This window comes from Oryx dammah, unplaced genomic scaffold, assembly GCF_014754425.2.
Source record: "Oryx dammah isolate SB20612 unplaced genomic scaffold, SCBI_Odam_1.1 HiC_scaffold_17, whole genome shotgun sequence".
In the NCBI taxonomy this organism is placed as follows: domain Eukaryota; kingdom Metazoa; phylum Chordata; class Mammalia; order Artiodactyla; family Bovidae; genus Oryx; species Oryx dammah.
Window position 1 is genome coordinate 50656530 of NW_024070201.1, and position 18329 is coordinate 50674858.

The window sequence follows — 18329 nt, forward strand, 5'->3', positions numbered from 1 at the left end:
CAGTTGAGGAAGCTGAATACTTGGGAGGCTGGCAGGGCGTGGACGGCAGGAGCCAGGCCCTAGGAGGGAACAGTTCCTGTGATGACCAGGGAGGGAAATCAAGGCCTGGACCAAGGCAGTGGCTTTGCCCAGAAGGGAGATTAGAGATGTTTTGGACATAAAACTGACAGCACGTGATGACGACTTGGATGGGAGACCATATTATCACCTTCAGCCATCCTTCTGGGACTACAAACCACTTTGCCCTATTAAGTGGATGTAGGCACTGCCTCCTCCAGGGTGGGCAGGAGAACTTGGGGCTTGGCACCTATGCTTTGGAGCCAGACCAAGTGTAAGTTCCAACTCTGCCCCTCACTAGCTCTGTAACCTTGGCCAAGGTACTCGCTCTCCTCAGCTGCTCCCCCTCCCAAGGCGAGGGCTACCCACAGGGCTCACCTCCTGTCCTGCAGTGAGGACTGCCAGTCACCAAGCATAAAGCACAGCACCGGCCACACGGCGGGTACTTGGCAGATGCAGCCTCCATCATTCACAGCTTCCCTGCACTCCTGTGTCACACACCTTAGCCCAGGCCCCTGAACAGTGAGTGCCAGGGCCGCCCTGGAGATGCAGCGTAGGTATCGCTTGACTGGTGAAAACAAGTTTAGAATCAACTTGGGAGAAACCCAGGGGACACTCACCAACCCAACAGGTGTCTGTGTCTCCCTCTCCCAAGAACCACCAGTCTGGTCACTCCAGACTTTTTTTTTTTGGAAACTTTTTTAATAGTTATTGAATGTTCTACAGCTTACAGTAAATATCATAGTTACAAATTCTTGGCTTCAATCTTTCAGAGTGATCACTATCTGATCTTCAAAACAAAACGGAACAAAAACCCAAAAGAATCCAAAACAACAGAACAAAACCAGATTTACACTTCATACACACAAGCGAGGCCGCGGGGCTTTTCCACTCTTTACACTCCAGGCTGTGTTTTGAAAACACCTATAAGTTCTTTGCTCAAACTACTTGGAAGACACTGGTCAAGGTTTATTATTTTAAATGTTTTTTTTAAAATGTGAGTTCCAATAAAATTTAAAAACTAGATTCCAACCTGTAGATTAAAATGAATTAAAAAATACAAAATCATATACAACGCTCTCTCACAGGGATGGTACATGCCACGAGAACAAGTTTCTCTGTCGTGTGATATGAACAGGGATGCAGATGCCTTTTAGTCAGGAGATGGGGACGGGCCTTTGGGCCTTTAGAGGTCATGACAGACAACGCCACGTTGCTAGAGGCCTGGCCTTACCTCCCCTTGGGTAAGGAAGAGCTGCAGTCCCACCATAGATCCAGACAAGCTGGCTGACCCGAGAAGGTGGTCTCCGGCCAGTCCCACTCTTTCCCTGACTCTCAAGCATGAGGAGGAAGGCTGGAGCCTGGAGATGCTGGTCTTGCTGGGGTCAGGCCCAAAGATGACTTCACCCATTTGAGACCTATGGGCTGGTACTTATCAGCAAAGCTGTTATATTTGTTCTCTTCAAAAAAGGAAAATAGCCCCTCTACCAGGAGCTGGACTGGGTACAGGGCCTCACTGCCACAGCAAGAAGACCCAGGGACTACAGATGCAGCCACAGGGCAGCAAGCATTCTAGTTTCCCTTTCTGGCTCTGCGGCAGCCAGTCCCAATCACCTGGCCACTGGGCTGGAGTCAACAGCACACAAGGTAGAAAATACCCATTGGAGAAAGGAGTGAGACCCAAGTCTGGCTCAGGCAAGACTGGTTATGGAATGTTGAAACTGGCCTGCCAGGAAATTTAAAGGCCAGGCCCTAGAACCATGTAATGCCTAATTTCAGAAACAGGTCTTCTAGAAGGGGACGTGGACAGGTAAAGGGCAGATCCTGCTGCCAAGCTGGCACACCCAAAGGAGGCTGAGTTCTCAGGCTCAGCTGTGGAATTTGATGTTAGCCTGGCTGGGTCTCCACTGTGATCCAGCTTTTGGAGGCAAGTCTAGCCTGGATTCTCCTGGGGCTGGACACTGGTGTGGCGCCTGCCCTTCCACTGCCCAACCTGCCTCCTCCGGATTCCAAAGCTTGGCAATCAGCTGGGGACCACATGCCCTACAGTGCTATGGAATACAAGGTGAAAGGCAGAGCTTCCACGTGTACTTTGAACTGCAATTGAGCAAATGCCATGGTGACATCTCAGTGACTGATCCAGCCACAGTGCTGTGACCAAGACCTGTGCCCTCTAGGCCTCCCTCAGAGCAGAGCTGAGGGTCTGACATGCAGGGCTCCAGGCCAGATTCAGCCAGTGCCTCTCTGGACCTCTGGCCGAGTCCCGTCTGCACAGTGAGGACATCAGAACTCGGTGACCAAAGGATCTGCACTACTCCTATGCTCCATGTGATTCATTTCTGAAGGGTACTTGGAACAAAGTCAGCCTCTCTGAAGACAAACTCCCAGATCTCTGGAACACTTTGGGTGGCCAAGGGTAAGAGTTGGGATGAGGTGGAAGGACTACACAGTGCCTCTCTAGATCCTGGTCCTCACCCTTGGGAAAAACAAATCCAGGGACTGGATTCAGATGTACTTTTGACCATTCAGGGCTACACCAGGTCCCCTGAAAGTGCCAACTCACTGGGTCTGGATAATGGGCCGGCTCTCCAGGGTCAGAAAGCAAGGGTACACAGGCTTCCTAAGGACATAGGTCTTTCAATGGACAGGTGCCTGGGGCTGCCCCTGAACACGTCTTCAGTCTTAGGCATCATGACCCCGAAGTGCTTTGCTCAAGTTAGGCCTCTTATTGCAAATTCCTGTCCTTTGAATGCTGCCAGCTGGATTGCCTCTAGGTTTCCAGGGCTCCTCATAAAAATCTGCTCAGCGGGGAAGACTGACTTCCCAGGTTTCCCTGGAGTGTTCCTCTGTTTAGGGGCAGACAGGTAGCCCATCCCTTCTGCATGCTGGCCACCAAGGCCTGCAGGTGTCAGCAGAAAGAGCAGAGGATTTGAAGAGTTCAAATCTTGGCTCTTTCTCTGATGAGCTATGTGACCTTTGGCAAGTCTCTTACTTAAGCCTTCAGAGACTTAGTTTTTTCCATCTATAAAATGGGAATTTTGGCAATCATTATCTAAGTACTTCGTACACAGGCAATAAACTGGACAGGTGAGTGTCCTTTTTCAATATATAGGGAGGGGGATATTCACTTTACAGTCACTGCCAGGAGAGAGAGAGGAAGAGCAGCAACTGTCCTGTCTTGCAAGGAAGAAAGGAAATCAATTTTTCCAAAATGTGGCAGAAAGATTAAATTTCAGGCTTTTACCACTTGGGGGCACTCCAGCTTCCAGACTCCAGCTTCCTGGGCACCAGGCTAAGGAGAGGGAGGCAGGTAGAAGTGGGGGAAGCTGTGAGGGTTGGCTGGTGACTGGAACCACCTGTACCCCTAACCCTGCCCACCAAGTTTGTGGCACTGGTGAGGAGCAGTGGAATGGGGTGGAGAGGGCTTTGCTGGTGCCATGCTGCAGCTCGAATGTCATGTGGGCGCACCCCTTGTTCTCTCTGGCTTGCTGGACTTCCTAAAATGACAGGGCCCTTCAAGCTCTGACCTTCTGTCCAGCTTGACCACTGGGCCATCCAGTATCTGTGGATGATGCTCATGGAACCTCCTGATGGATGCCTGTGATCCCATGTGTGCTCATCATACCATAGGCACACGACTGCCTCGTTCTCCTGGGCTCAGTCCCTCTGCAATGACTCCCCAAGCTTGGCCAGGCTTGTGGATCTCCGTCAGAGCAAGAGGGTGAGGCCAGCTGAACCGGGGCTCCGGTGCTCAGCCTGCAAAAGGGGTGCTGTGCCTGGGTTCTTCCAGACCCCAGCCTTTCCACACCTTGTTTTTGCCTTGGGGGTCTGTCCTTGATCTTGAATTACATACAAGGGCCAGGAGAGGGTGCACAGCATCGAGTTTCAGTCCACAAGCCTGTGTGCGGAGTCAGACTGGAGGGAAAGAGGCTGTAGACAGATTCAAATAGCTCTGCCACTTATGAGCAAGTCACTCCGCTTTTCCAAGTCTCAGTTTCCTCATGGATCAAATGAGAATCATCTTTTTCATGGGGTTAAACCAGATGATTGGTATGAAATTGCTTTGTGAAAAACTGAGGTACTAGATGTTAGTTTTTACATACTGGTACAGAATGAACAAAGGTAAAAAGGTAATTCCTAGATCTCCTTTCCCCTCCTCTGGTTCTGCCCCAGCCCATCTGGAGGCAGTGGGGTTCAGGGGACCCTACTGGGGTGCCAGCATTCTGCTCACTTTGGGGCAAGTTCCTTTTCCTGCTATTAAATAGGACCAGTTTCTTAATTTGTCAAATGGGTGAAATAACTGACCTTGTCTTTCCCTCAGGGTCAGTAAATTAAAGGCTGTGAAGTGCTCTGAAGTCTATGAAACACCTGACAAACACAAATGTTTCCTATTATTATTATAATCATTATTATTATTTTGGCATTTTCTAAACATGTATGACATAATCTAAAACAACCTTCACCCACCCTTATACAACCAGAGAGCAGGAGAAGGTATTTGCCCAAAAAAAGAAAAAAAAAAAAAAGGATTAACACTGGAAAACTTTCTATTGTTTTAAAACAAAACCTTTTCAGCACCCCTGAGCAGACCATTTAGAACAGCGGGACTTTTCCTAACTGGTCCTGCATTCCCCAGGTCGAGGATGCTGCTGGGCTGTGCACCCCTGGGAACAGCCAGATAGCCTCTGAGGTCCTCCTGGCCCAGGGGTTTCCTGATTATTTCCTCCTTTAGGGAGACATGGGAGGTAGGGGTAGGGATATATCCACATATGCATGAATTTAAAATGAAGAGAGTTATTTAGAAGTTCTAAATGTCATCAATGATCCCATTTTGTTCAATAAAATGTTCCTGTGCACGCCACCCCCCCACCCCAGCCACCAACCATCCCCAAAGGGGCTGCTAACCCCTCCAAGTGCCGGGTGCAGGGGGGCAGTGTTAGACAGCTGGGCTCCTGGCTGAGACCAATGGGGCCTCCTGACCCAGGGGTCCCTCTTCTCCCCAGAGAGCGCATGTTTCCTCCTCTCCTCTCAGGATGAGGGGCTACTGTCTTAACAGCATGGACTCCTTTTCAGCCAGTCCACCTGCTCCTCCAAGAGCTGGAGTCAGGTATAGGATGAGAGGTCCAGATGTCTTCACAAAATTTCCAAATGCTATTTCCTCATTTGCAATTTCTGTTCCCACCATCTGCCCCCATGTGACCTCGGCCAAGTCTTCAACCTCTGCCTTTGAAATCCATGGAGGAAAAGAGCAGAAACAAAAGCCCAGAGACTGTTCCAGAGCTCATCAGGTGTGGGCACTGCTGGCTTCATTTTTACAAAGCCAAGCCAATCCATCCCTAGGTAAATTTTTGTGGGCAACATGCCCCAGGCAGGAAGGTTGCATTTAATGCTAATTTACTACAAGGTCTAGGGAAGTCCCTTCCTCTTCTCTGGGCCTCAGCTTCCTTATCTGTCAAATAGGGGAATGGATGAGATGATTGCTAAGGTCCCTTCAGTTCCATGAGTCGATGAAATGTTTATTGCTATTGCTTTTCCTTCACTATCCTGACCTCCAGAGCCACCAGCACCCACCTGGAATGTGGTTCCTTCACTTTGGCCATGAATGGCACAAGGTAACCAAGAACTTAGCCTGTCTGCTAGCGCCATGGACAGACGGATGAGCCCTGGCTCTGGGAAGGACAAAGGGAAGGGAGAGAAATGCCACAGGTTTCCACTCTACTCAGGAGCAAGCTCCTCACCAGAGTGGATCCATGAAGGCGCAGAGGCCAAGGTCTAGATTACACTGGGCACCTAGCCTCCGAGGCTTTGGGAGGCTGGGATCCCATCCTGCAGCTGCTTGGCAGGTCTGAGGTCAAAAATCACCTTCTGAGGAAGTGCCAGGTCAGTTAACATCACTGTGCAAATTAGAGGGTCCAGGCCCAAACAATTCAGCCAGAGACCTTACAAGCCAAAGCCAGCAGGCAAGGGCCTCCTGACTCTCTTCCCTCTGCCTTCCCACAGTGCGCCCCTCCCTCCACCCTCCCTCAAGTTCTCCCAAAGAAAAAATCTGGTTTTCCCAGGTTCTCATCTGGGGTATTATTAAGCTGCTATGAACGTTCCTACCTAATCAGGTGGTTTTGTTCTTGGTCTGTTGCGATGGTTCTCAGAAATATCAGAAGATATTTCATTTGTGTCAGGATACAACAGTGTCTTAAACTAATCCTGCTTGAGAAAAATTGAAAAAGAAACCATCCCTCAGAGATGTGGCTTGCTCAACAGTTCTGAGTTCCTACCCTGGACCCAAGGGTCACATCCACTATGCTCTTCAAAGGAAATCGCACCTGCAGCTGAACCACTGCAACAGACCCACTCTCTGCCTGCTGCTAGACTAGGCTCCCAGGACTGAACGCTTTGGGGACGAAAGGAGCAGAGAGGATGTGCCTGGTCACGTAGGAGAAGGATGGAGCTGGGAGGGCAGCGGCTCAGGGGGACGATGGGGAGAGGCAGGAGATTAGAAAAAGCAGCTTTTACAAAAACCAAAAATAAAAACCAAAACCGTTAATGATGCATAAAGTGACCCTTGCACTTCCGTTGTCTCTTCTTGCAAATAGAGGTGGTGCTGCTAGGGAGCTGCTCCAGCACCTGTGTAAGACTTGAGTAGTTGCATACAATGTGTGACTCCAGGTCTAGGGGAGGAAGGGGAAAGCCATTAGTGACAGCGGTATTCCTGAGGCCCTTCAGGGAGCTCCTGGACCCCCTCCCCTCATGCTGAGAGCCCTAAATGGAGTCGTCTGTGCCTTCCCAGTGGAGCGGCCCATTTCCCATCCAGTGCCAAGAGCTCTGGAGGAGGCGGCGAGGGAGACAAGGAGGCATGGCAGTGATTTTCAGTGACATCCCTGGAGCTCTACAGGTCACTGGCACCGCCTCAGGATCTGCAGAGGACAGGGGGAACCTGGTGGTGAGGGTGACCTAGGGCTTCTGCCTGGCCCCAGTCAGAGCCAACATCTGATTGAGATAAAAGTTCATTGGAAAGATAGGTCCACAGTTAGAAATCTGAAGTAAAGAGCACAAAATTTAGTACTAGAGGATTGGAGTTCAAGTCCCAGATTAGTTTTTACTAGTTAAGTGATACTAAACTATATATTTATCTGTAAAATAGAGCAATGATCCTTACTTCACAGAGCTACTGTGCAGATCATGAGATAACATATGTAAAGTATCTAGAATATATAGAAAATGACAGCTATCATAAAGAGTGATACTGCTGAAGCTGGAGCAGGAAAGCAACTAGTAACTGTCACCTGCCCCTGTTGACACCTGTGCTGGGCCAAGCCAGGGGCTGTGGGACAGTTCTGCTAGCTGGTCACCCTCCCACCTCGCACCCAGTCCCCACTCACTTGGATGGGTGCAGGCTTTACCAGTGCGGGGGCACATAGCTGTACGCAGGGGCCCCTTGGGCCCTGTATGTTGGCATGGAGACAGGGTGTGCCCCGATCGCGGTGTGCTGGGGTGCAGTCAGCAGGGTACCTGAGCATCCGGAAGGAGAAGAGCAAGCCTGATGAGGCCATCCCAGGTGCTGGGGTGAGGAGGAAGGGCCGTGATCTCTCACAGCTGCTCCCCGCCCGCTCATGAGCTGCCGCCCGGCCCTCCCCACCTTGCCAGGAGCCGTCTCCTGAGGGGAAACCTTCCTGATGCTCCAGGACAGCCAGTCTTCAGCGGCCTCCCTTCACTCTTCTCTGTGTGCCACTCTCACTGCACATCACACTGAGAGGTGTCTGCTGCTTTATGTGGCGCTGGTCGTCCCACTAACCTAGCTGTTCCTAAGGGTAGGCCTCTGGTTTGGTCTATCGGTATTTGGTCCCCAGGACCCAAACAATAAGGCTGGCATCCAACAGATCTCCATCAGCTTGCTGACCTGATCTGGGGAGTGAGAGGCCTCAATGCTTACATAAGGGGCAGAGGAAAATCCCAACTCCCACCTCCTGCCCATTCAAGCCCTTGTACTCTCTTTCCCCAGAAGATGACCTCGCTGATTCTCTGAAAGTTGGGTCTCTAAAGGTTATTCAGAGCTCTCTTGTCTTCTCATGCTCTTCTTTTAGTGCCAACTCATCCAAAAACTTCCCCAAACCTGCTCTTCCTCTGGTGAAGTCGCTCAGTCGTGTCCGACTCTTTGTGACCCCATGGACTACAGCCTTCCAGGCTCCTCTGTCCATGGGATTTTCCAGGCAAGAGTACCGGAGTGGGTTGCCATTTCCTTCCCCAGGGGATCTTCCCGATTCAGGGGTTGAACCCGGGTCTCCTGCATTGTAGGTGGACGCTTTACCCTATAAGCCACCAGGGAAGCACGATTTTCCCCTGATGTCTCTCCCTAACTCCATCCTCAGGGCTTCTGGAGTAAGCCAGAAATGGAGAAGGGGTTCTCCTGGACTCCTGTTTCTTCCAAGACACGTAATTAGTTACTGGACAGGTCCCGAAGCTCCTGCCTGCTAAAGAACATTGCCCTGTGCCCTCCTGTTTGGAACTCTGCTGCTAGCAGAGTCCTAGCATCATCATCTCTCCTCTAAAGCACAGCTTTCCCCCCATATCCCCTCGACCCAGCTGTCTCCACCTTGCAGTCAGAGAGAATGATTAGACAAACCCTCTCTCTCCCATGCTTAAACCTCTTTGCTAGCTCCCTGTTACCTATGTATTTGAGACTCTCTACCACTTTATCTCTGACAACTGCTCCGGCCACCCTTCCAACTCCACGCTCTCATTTTCTAAGCGATTTATACCATGTCCATTCTGTGAATGTGCTTTACTCATGTTCTCTCCCCTGGACTGCCCTTCCCTCTTTCATCTCTCTGATTAGCCTCTGTTCACCTTTTAAGGCCTAGCTCACTACATCCTCCATGGTGAAATCTTCCACAGCCCTGTGGACAGTTAGAGGGTCCCTAGAACTCCCAGGCACAGGATTCTTCATGTTATGCTACAGTCGATTCCATGACTGTGTTTTCCACTCTGTCGTGAGTTCCTGGAGAAAGGGAATGGACATTGACATAGATGCTGCCCTTACCTGCTGACATCGCCATGGTGGTGCCGGCCACCATTCCCATGGCCACGCCGTTGGTCCTGGGAGCGGCGACAGGCGCCGGGTAGATAGCAGAGGGAATGCTGTTGGGCTGGACAACCGTGGTGTGGTGGATGACATGGGGCTGGGCAGCATACACCGGCTGTGTATAGTAAGCTCCCTGGAGGAAGAGGGGCTGAGGTCACACCGGCTTTTGGAGAGGTGGGGAGAGGGGAGGGGAGCCTGTCTCAAACCTTAAGCGATGGTGTCTGAGAATCTCTGGCCCAGGGCCACAAGGTCTGGGGCTCTGCTTGTGGAAGTACCGTGCTGGTGTAAATGCTGCCATTTTACATACTGGAAAAATGTCCTAAATGCAGAGTGCTTCCCCAAATGTCTCTTACTATATATTTTCTTTAAGGCAAAAAGGTTGACGATGGAGACAATGGTCTGAGGTGAACACCCCAGTGCCTGGATCACATGACTGCTTTCTGCTGTCACAGCCCACAGGTCTGCTGATCTCTGGGCAGAGTGGACAGAAGGCTTGGATCATCTTAATCCAGAGCTTCTCAAATGCTTCTACTAAATAATAACAAGAGCCTCTGACTGTGGACTGAGGTAGAGTGAGGGTGTGTATAGGCTATAAGGTTACTGCTTTAGTGACACAAGAATGACAGCTGATCAGAGCCACAAACTCTCTTTTCCTCCCCCTCCACCCCACCCACCCAGGCTGGTGGCTCCTTTACCTGCAGAAGAGGTGGACCCAGGCTTCTACATGTACTTACCTGGGCATACAGATTCTGCTGGGGGTAGGCACTTCTGATTGGATACATGGCCGTCTGGTAGGGGTTGGGTGAAGGGGAGTAGGGGGGCGGAGCAGTATTACTCTGGGTCGGTGGGACTTTGTATGGTGTCCCCGCAGTATATCCTGTACCAAGGCAATAAGAGAGACTTCCAATTAGTTGGCAGAACAGCATCGCTGGGAGGCAGCAGGTCTCAGTCACGACTCCCCAGACAAGCATGGGCTGAATCCAGGCTGGAAACACAGATGAGAACAGACAGAGTACAGGGCTCCGCCCAGAGAGCCCTGGCCCCAGAGGCAGCTCCCTCAGTCCTGGTGCATAGGGCTGCATGTGTGGCGTCTTTTATTTCTCTGTGTCTCAGGGCTCTGAGACACAGATAAGAGGCTGGGACCAGATGACCTCTTAAGGGGCCCTTGAAACTCAGACAGTCTAGGATTCTGAAACCTGTACCATGAGACAGGCAGGTACATGTGGACGGGAGACCCTCAATCTGCTTGCTCTGTACTACACTCTCTCTTCTTGCTTTTCAATCTCTTCACTCAGTACCCTGGGGCATCTGCTGCTGCTGCTTCTGTCTTGCTTTCTCCCTTACTCTCTCTTTTCTCTTTATATCTCTCTCCCTTTATGAATTGCTCTCCACCATACTCCTCTTCTTCCCTGTCAAGTTTTAAGGTGGAAACCTCATACAAAACACCATTCAGAGATCCTCCTTTGGTGAAATGCTAAAAATCTTTGCTCTACATAGCTGGCTTTTCCTCCCCTCCTGGGGCTTGGAGGAGGGCCACCGCTGCTTGAAAGACTGAAGTCAGGATAAAAAAGATTCACATCGACCTGGAACCCAGGCCACGTCTGGTCAGCAGGGTGGACAGAAGCTGGGGAGGGGGGCTGAGAAGTCCACAATCAGCCATTCACACAAACTATGCTGCCTTTCAATTTCTGGAAAAGAGAGTCAGATCCTAAGTTCATAGGAAAAACTTGAAACATAAATCACTTAGGAACAAGGCTATGTCCTTAGAGAATCACAATATGGAATGATTCTATGGAAACTGAGCAATCATCAGGTAGCCCCACTCTCTGAGTTGAAGGGACAGTGCCAGGGGACCTTGGCTTTGGATCTTCAATGGTGTGTTGCTGGAGATTCTTCCCTGTGGTCCTCCATCCTGACTTAGTCTGGCTGACACATCACGAAACCTCTCTTAGCTTCAGGTCTTTTGCCTACAAGATGCTCAACAAGGATCCATTCAGTAACATGGAGCTGTTTTTGTAAGAAGAAACTGGAGGCAGAGTAAAGAGGGTGCTTTACTGGAAGAGAAAGGGTCCAGGCTTCAGTCCAGGCTTTCCTCCAATTTGCTGTAACTACTGCCAAGTCTCTGGGCCTTAGTTTCTTATTTTGTAAAATTAGAAGGCTAAGAATGAAGATCTCTTCCTGAACTAAAATCCCATTGTTTTAAAGACACTGGGTCTCTTCTACCCTAACCCCCATTTAAAGCAGGCTGCCATACAGTCACAAATCCCTCTCAGGTCACACCACAGCTTGGGCATACCCTGATGAGGTACTCAGGAGGATGTGAAAGCTACTGTGTAGTTACCACACAAGGCACTACCAAAAGGTGTCCTGTCCTCTTCCCTGGAATCATGCCATTTATCTTTCCACCTGTAGATTCATAGTTTGTTCTGCGAAAAACTGGAGAAGCTGATTTTGTGGTCAAACATGCTTGGGAAATAAGTAGCAATGAGGATGGAGTAGAGAAAAATACACTAATGAGAAGAGAGCATTGGTAAGAATTAAAAACTAACTGGAAGTGGAGATGTGAGTCAGTTGAGGAGGAAGTCTACAGCAGATTCCTCCAAGGTTCTAGACTGCACAGCTAATCATGAAATGTGGTCCTGGGAGAAGCAGATACTGTGGGGGAAGTCAAGGAGCATAGGTTTGCACATGTCTAGGAGCCATTTGAGCTGTACTTCAACCAGAGACAGTTTACTTGTCTGTAGAACAAAGGGGATTCTCAAGATGGGCATGTCCCAAGAGCATGGACTATGATGCTAAGGGAGCCTAATTGCTATTCTGCCCCCTTCCCCCAAAGAAGAAGAAGGTGGGAGAGAAAGGGAGAGAAGAGGGGAGGAGGGAGAGGAGGAGGAGAAATATAAAATAAAAGAGAAAGAGGTTTTATTCCATGACAGTGACAAGTTTTAAAGTAATAGGATGAAATGTGAATCTCAAAGGATAGGCATATGCAGGAGACTATTTCCAGATTTACCACAGGATCTTTTATTCATACTATTTACATTTGAAACATGCAGACCACAATTTGTGTGTGTGTGACTGCAGCTTGTTTTAGTAAATCAAGTTTTACTGTAACACAGCCATGCCCATTCATTTACATTCTGACTATGGCTGCTTTACTGGCTGAATGGTAGTTATGTCAGAGACCATAAGGCCTGAAAAGCCTAAAATATTTATTATCTGTCCCTTTACAGGAAAAGCCTGTTAACTCCTGACTTAAAGAAATAAAACACTATAGGGAGTCCTGCCAGAATGGAGAGCACCCCTCTTCCATGCAGGAGGGCAGGACACCCCCGAATCCTAAGAATCCCTATCTCTGAAAGCTATATAGCATAGGGTTATGGTGATAAGCAGTCTGGAGTCAGACTGACTGCCTGGGTCCAAACCCCAGCTCTCCTATTTAACAGCTGTAGAATACATCAGTTTCATCATCTATAAAATGGGGACGATAATAATATCACTTACTTCATAGGGTTATAGTGATGAATACATGAATAAGTGCAAAGCCCTTAGAAGAAAGCCTGACACAATAAGAATAGTTCATATAGGTTACCTATTATTCCTTTCTCTCTCCCTGTATAGAGAGACAGTAAGCTTCCTGTCCTGGGAAGTGTACAAGCAGAGACTGATCTGAAAGATGACAGTAGAAAGGAAGCTAAACCATGACTTTCATGGTGGGATCCAACTTGGAACACAGACTTCAGGATTCTAAAATTTTTAAATTTAATGGTTTAAAATGCCATGATTTTAAGATTCTTTAAAGTTAACAGGCCAGTGGTGCTAGACTCTCCTTTATGCTCCCAGAGAATGTGTGCTCAAGTTCTATCCTCTGGGAAGCCTGCACTCACCTTCTGTGTCACAAGGACAACCCCATCTCACAAAGTGTTGAGACTGTCCCTCTGAGGGAAATCAAGAGGCGCCCAGAGAGTGCAGTAGAATTTGGTTTCTACATCTAAGAATAACCTTGTCTGAGAGTGTTTCCTTTCTTCATGTTATGAAATAGACACACATGAACTCAGAATACAAATCAGTTTAGCCAAAACACCCTTGGTGGCCAAAATGATGATGCTGAAGAAGGCCTTGCCTATTTGTCCAGAGAGGTTGAGAAGGGAGAGGCAAAACTGCAGAGCTAGAAGATTTCTTAGAGATCATCAAGACCACCACAAATGTTTCACAGATAAGACAACAAGAGCAAGTGAGCGACTGCTCACGAGCACCCAGGACTCGGTGCTCCCTCCTCTAACTACAGTCCCAAGTCCTGGGCTCCATCAGTGAGTCAGGTCAATTCTTCTCTTAAGGAATATGTTCATTGGACTAGATAATATCAGAAGATCTTTCCAGTGCTGATACTCTAAGCTGTGAGTATTTCAGTGAGACTTTATGAGAAAATCCTTGCAGAGGACATTCCGTAACTGACTGATGGTCCTGTCCACACCCTTGAGGATCACTGGAAATTCCCCTGGGCTACCTCAAGTATCACAGAATTCAGGGTTTATTACTTTATGCACCTAAATTAAAGAGGAAAAAAAGCTGTTGGACTTGATACAAACAAAACAAAACCAAGTCAAAACAAAGACTCATTGATTTTGCTCAAATGAACTTAGACTCAACTCATCATTTGAGGCCTGGGTCTCCTGAAAAGAGTTCTACCTAAGTCTGAAGGTTACAGAACTAGGACTTTGGAATGCTATACCTTAAGGACATTAGAGACTTGAATTCAATCCTCTCCAATTCAGGTGAAGAATCTAGAGCCCAGGGGAGCAGCAACTTTTCCAAAACTGCACAGCAAATCAGTGCAGAGCTGGGCCCAGAGATCAGGGCTTACCATGCCCTGGGCAGAGTTCATTTTTGGATCATATGTCTGTCTCTGTAGTCCAATCTTGGACATCTGGTATATTGGCCTTTGTGTCCCCATTTCATTAAAGGCAATATTGTGAGAGAAAAAAGGAATTCAATCACTAGCAGTCCCAGCCCTGTCTTTTGAAAAAGGCTTTGTTTATGGTACCCTATTCTTTCTCTCAGGTTCCTAACCATAATTTTAAAGTCCATCAAATAGGGTAATAAAGAGAGTGTGTATATTAGCAAGATAAAACCTTTTTAGCCCTCTCTTTAATCCTTCTGCACTGTCATAAATCTTTTTCAGCTGGAGAGCCCCTACCACTTTCAAATGCATTGATGCTCACATCAAGGATACCTTTTAGACTAATCGGTTTATTGACTATCAGATTTATATGTCTGGACAAAGCTCTATGTATGAGACTTGCCTTGACCCCCAAGTCTCCTTGTTGGCAACTGAACAAGAGAGTGCTGAGTAAGTAGGAGGGAGACCTAATTACAAACAGGCTTAGCAAGTGTTAGTGAAATTAAACTGAATTTTTCAAAGGGTGCTGAGTTTTCTCTGGTATTAGAAGCCACAAAATCTGTGTGCTGGGAGAAACTCTGGAGGGATAAGGGAGGACCAGTCAATCCTACCTCTATTTATAAATTATAAGAAAGGGGGTACGCCTTGGCCCTTGCTAGTGACTGTGAGAGCCTGTGAGAGGACAGTGGGACTTCAGGAAGAGGTTAACATGGTGAAAGGCAAGGCCTTCTAATACAGATACTTCCCCGCTGTGGAAAGGACTGCCTCTGGAGGGAATGAATACTCCACACTTGGAGACGTGTGAACAAAGGCTAGTTGGCAGCTGGAGAGAAGGCCCCTGACAGGGTGGAGGATATTGGGTATACAGCACCAAGATGACCTAGTCTAGTCTCATTTTACCTTTGGAAAAAATAAGGTCCAAAGCATGGGAATTACTCAAGGTTACACAGAACCAAGTCTATAATCCAAATCTTTTGGTCTTCCACTCCAGGTTTCTTTCTGCTACACTAGCAGGTGTGACTGTATGCATGTACCTCCATATGCGCAGATACAAGAGATGTATTATATGCCCATGCACATATATTATATCATAGGTTATCTGGAAAAACTCCCTACTGCTATTGTCTCTCTCTTAAAAAACAGTAAAGTTAATCTCAAGAAAAAAGTCAGTAATAGAAACTTATCCTGGGTGAAACCTTTCTCCAGTTGTGCTGCATTGGGCATATTACCTTTCTGGGCTTCAGCTTTCAAAATAGAATAAAAATCCACCCAAATATCGTGTAGATTAAATGAGAGGGTGATCATGAAAGCATATTCTTCAAAAGGTGAGAGTTATGTTGTATAAACTAGTTTATGTTGACATGAAGGGGCAATGATAACTAAGGAAAAAACAACATTTTAATGAAAAACTTTAAATACAACATATTCTTCTAATTTACTTAATAGAGTAATACTTCACTGAACCCCAGACCATGGGCCTAGTCTGCGACATCCCTCTGAGGGCCTGACCAGCCCATGTTGGCACAACTTAAGAAATAGGCGCTTACCACATGCAAAGCCAGCTATTCCTCTTTTGGACGGCTCCAAGAAAGCATGAAGATTTTCCTTACACAGAGTCAAAACGCCACTCAGTAATTTCTAAACACTGGCCCTCATTTTACCTAGTGGAGTCATTTTGTGTTAAAAATCAGAGGTGAAAGTGAAACCATCGGTCAATCCACTGAGCCTAGAGTGAACGGGACCCATCTGAACAGCCAGACCAGTTTCCGGCCTCCACCAGGACCCCCTGCACTTACGTTGCTTCCATAGTGTAGCTTCCATGCAAGGGGCAGTGTTTCTCAAGCAAGGGGCAATTTTGTACAACAAAGCCACCTCCCAACTAAGAATTATCTGCTCCTGATGTCCACAGTGCTGAGGCTGAAAATCCTTGTGCTAGCTGGAGGAGGCCCCTCTGTCCAAAAGTCCACAAGCCTTTAACCTGCCCACTGTCTTTTCCCCTGAAATGCAGTAACAGTCCTTCCCTCATCAAACTTCTTGGCAAATGAGTACCTTCTTCTTTCTCCCTCACTGCTTTGTGTCTCCTCAAAGTGAGGTGCATGATTAAAGAGGATGACCTTTCCCTGTATGATGCTGCTGCTGCTGCTAAGTCGCTTCAGTTGTGTCTGACTCTGTGTGACCCCATAGACGGCAGCCCACCAGGCTCCTGTATGAGGAAGGCCAATTTTTTGGTGGGTAGGAGAGAGAACCTCTTAAAACATTGTCTTACAAATGTCAGTTTTTAAAGTTCCCTTTCCTTTCTTCCTAAGAGACAAATCAGTCCCAACCAAGGGGAACAAGGAAAGGAGGAGACAGGCTGTATTTACTGAAAGCCGCAGAGGATGCTTGGTAAGTTCGGTTCTCGGTCCCGGTGTCCACTGGGAGGTGGAAGGTGCCTTCAGTGCCACAGGAAGACGAGTTCTGTGGCCAGGCCTGTTTCATCAGCAGAGTTGCTTAAGGGAAGACACAAGAATGGCATTAGGCAGAAATAAGAAGTGGGCACCACCAATCACAGACACAAAACAAGGGTCTTGGGCTGGACGGAAACATATAACCCAAGGGCCCCCGTTCAGACACACAGGATGGTTCAGCCTTTCTGAGATGGGTGAGTGGTTGGGAGGAGTGCTGAAATGAGCTTCTAAATGATTTGAAGCTGAGGAAATCTGACCTTACACTGAACCAAGGAGAGTTGGGATTGTCTACCCACTACTAAAAGCATGACAATGCTTATGAATACCACCTTCCACTGTCTGGCATTCTGGCCTAAGGCTCTGAGATATACCTTAGCCACTTTCTTGTTAATGTGTAGCAACTTGGAACCTCTGACGGCCTACTGGGCCAGATCAACTGAGTATTCCTTTTTCATGCCTGAAATCTCAGCTGGAGGTGTATTTAACAACTGCTTTCAAAGACAGACCCCAGAATGCTAATTACTACCTGACGTGAACCTTGCTGGACTGCCATCTCTTGTAAAGGGACTGAGCTTTGGCAGCCTGGAAGGCACAGGCTGTCCAGTGGGACTCTCCCTGCAAACTCCTTCTCCTGTGCACCTAGCGGGGAGCAGGCAGACAGACCTCTGGCACACCCTTTGTACCTCCTGCTGCAGTGCTCCACCTGAGACATGGCCTCATGAATTAGAGATGAAATTTTCTGGGTCATCAAGAAAGTAACTGTCAACCTTAGAGTAGATGTAAAATAGAGATGAGGCCCAGTTTGAAAGAAATCTGCAGAGACTTTCCAGGCTGACTCAGAGCTCAGCTTGAGAAATTTGAAGGATGATGCTTCCTATGTTCTAGAAGTGGGGAGTGACTCAAAAAACTTACCTTCATGTGTCCTGTAGGGAGGGTGAGGAATACAGTTTCAAAGGAGGGGGCTGCTTAATGTTTTAGGTATCTCCCTTGATCTATTTTCAAACACTAGAGGAGAAATATTCTTGACCCAAATTTCTACTTTCAACTAAAAAATGATTTTAGCAGTATCTTTTCCACTCAAATAAGGTCTTGGGAGTCATGGATATGGGGTATTTTAAAGTATATCAGTATTGGCAACAGTTGGATATACTTGAAACATTTTAACAAGGGGCTGAGGTAGACAGGGTAGTATGAGAAGCAAATTTGCCTATACTCTCTCATTCCATCAGGACAACGATAGTCCACTCCAGACAGATTCCCATAAACCCCTCTGCCTGTCCAGGTAACTGGAATCGCCTTTGTGTCCTTCAGTCATCAAAGTACTGCAGCCAGAGGAGGAGGTCAAAGACTCTGCTGTTTTAGCTGAACCAAGGAAAAGAGTATAGCTGTTCTGGGCTGACTCTGAGCTTGCATCAATGGCCCGCAATATATACAGCAGATGCTGAGAAATGAGAAGGAAATCATGGGCAGGGAAGTGACACTAAAAGGAGAATTCTGGTAGAAGAAATGGAGATCCAGCAGAATTCCATGCAGAGTCCAGGGCCTTTGCTAGACATTAGATCATGACTCTGCAGACAACACAGGAGGACGGCAGTCAATTTTAAACAATTACCTTGAGTTTCTTTTCCTGAGGGGCGGGGATGGGGTGGTGGTGGTAGGGATTAATAAAGGAACCAATTAGTGTTGAAAAATCCTATTAAGATGGCTCCAAGTTTAGAACCTGCCACTCTACTTGGCTGGAAAGCCCTAACCACCTAAATCAACTTCCTAAAAAAATAGAACATTCAGCTCTAAGAAGTCAGATAGAGCAGCCCAGGCCCTCTAGACCCCACAGGAATCTACCAGAGGGCAG

At 47.8% G+C, this 18329-nt stretch overlaps 1 protein-coding gene across 3 annotated transcripts in view; it reads right to left on the bottom strand.

The window, feature by feature from the left end:
- Window positions 1-737: 737 nt before the first annotated feature.
- Window positions 738-18329, bottom strand: part of FAM168A (family with sequence similarity 168 member A) — a 206969-nt gene continuing 189377 nt past the window's right edge. For 2 of the 3 annotated variants that reach the window (XM_040258798.1, XM_040258797.1), the window contains 5 exons: window positions 16394-16519; window positions 9868-10010; window positions 9092-9266; window positions 7434-7563; window positions 738-6722 (listed from right to left, as the gene is read on the bottom strand). In XM_040258798.1, the coding sequence (XP_040114732.1) occupies window positions 7451-7563; window positions 9092-9266; window positions 9868-10010; window positions 16394-16519 (557 nt within the window). In that variant the 3' untranslated portion in view covers window positions 738-6722; window positions 7434-7450. The remainder of the gene's footprint in view (window positions 6723-7433; window positions 7564-9091; window positions 9267-9867; window positions 10011-16393; window positions 16520-18329) is intronic. The other variant, XM_040258800.1, reaches the window with a different exon arrangement.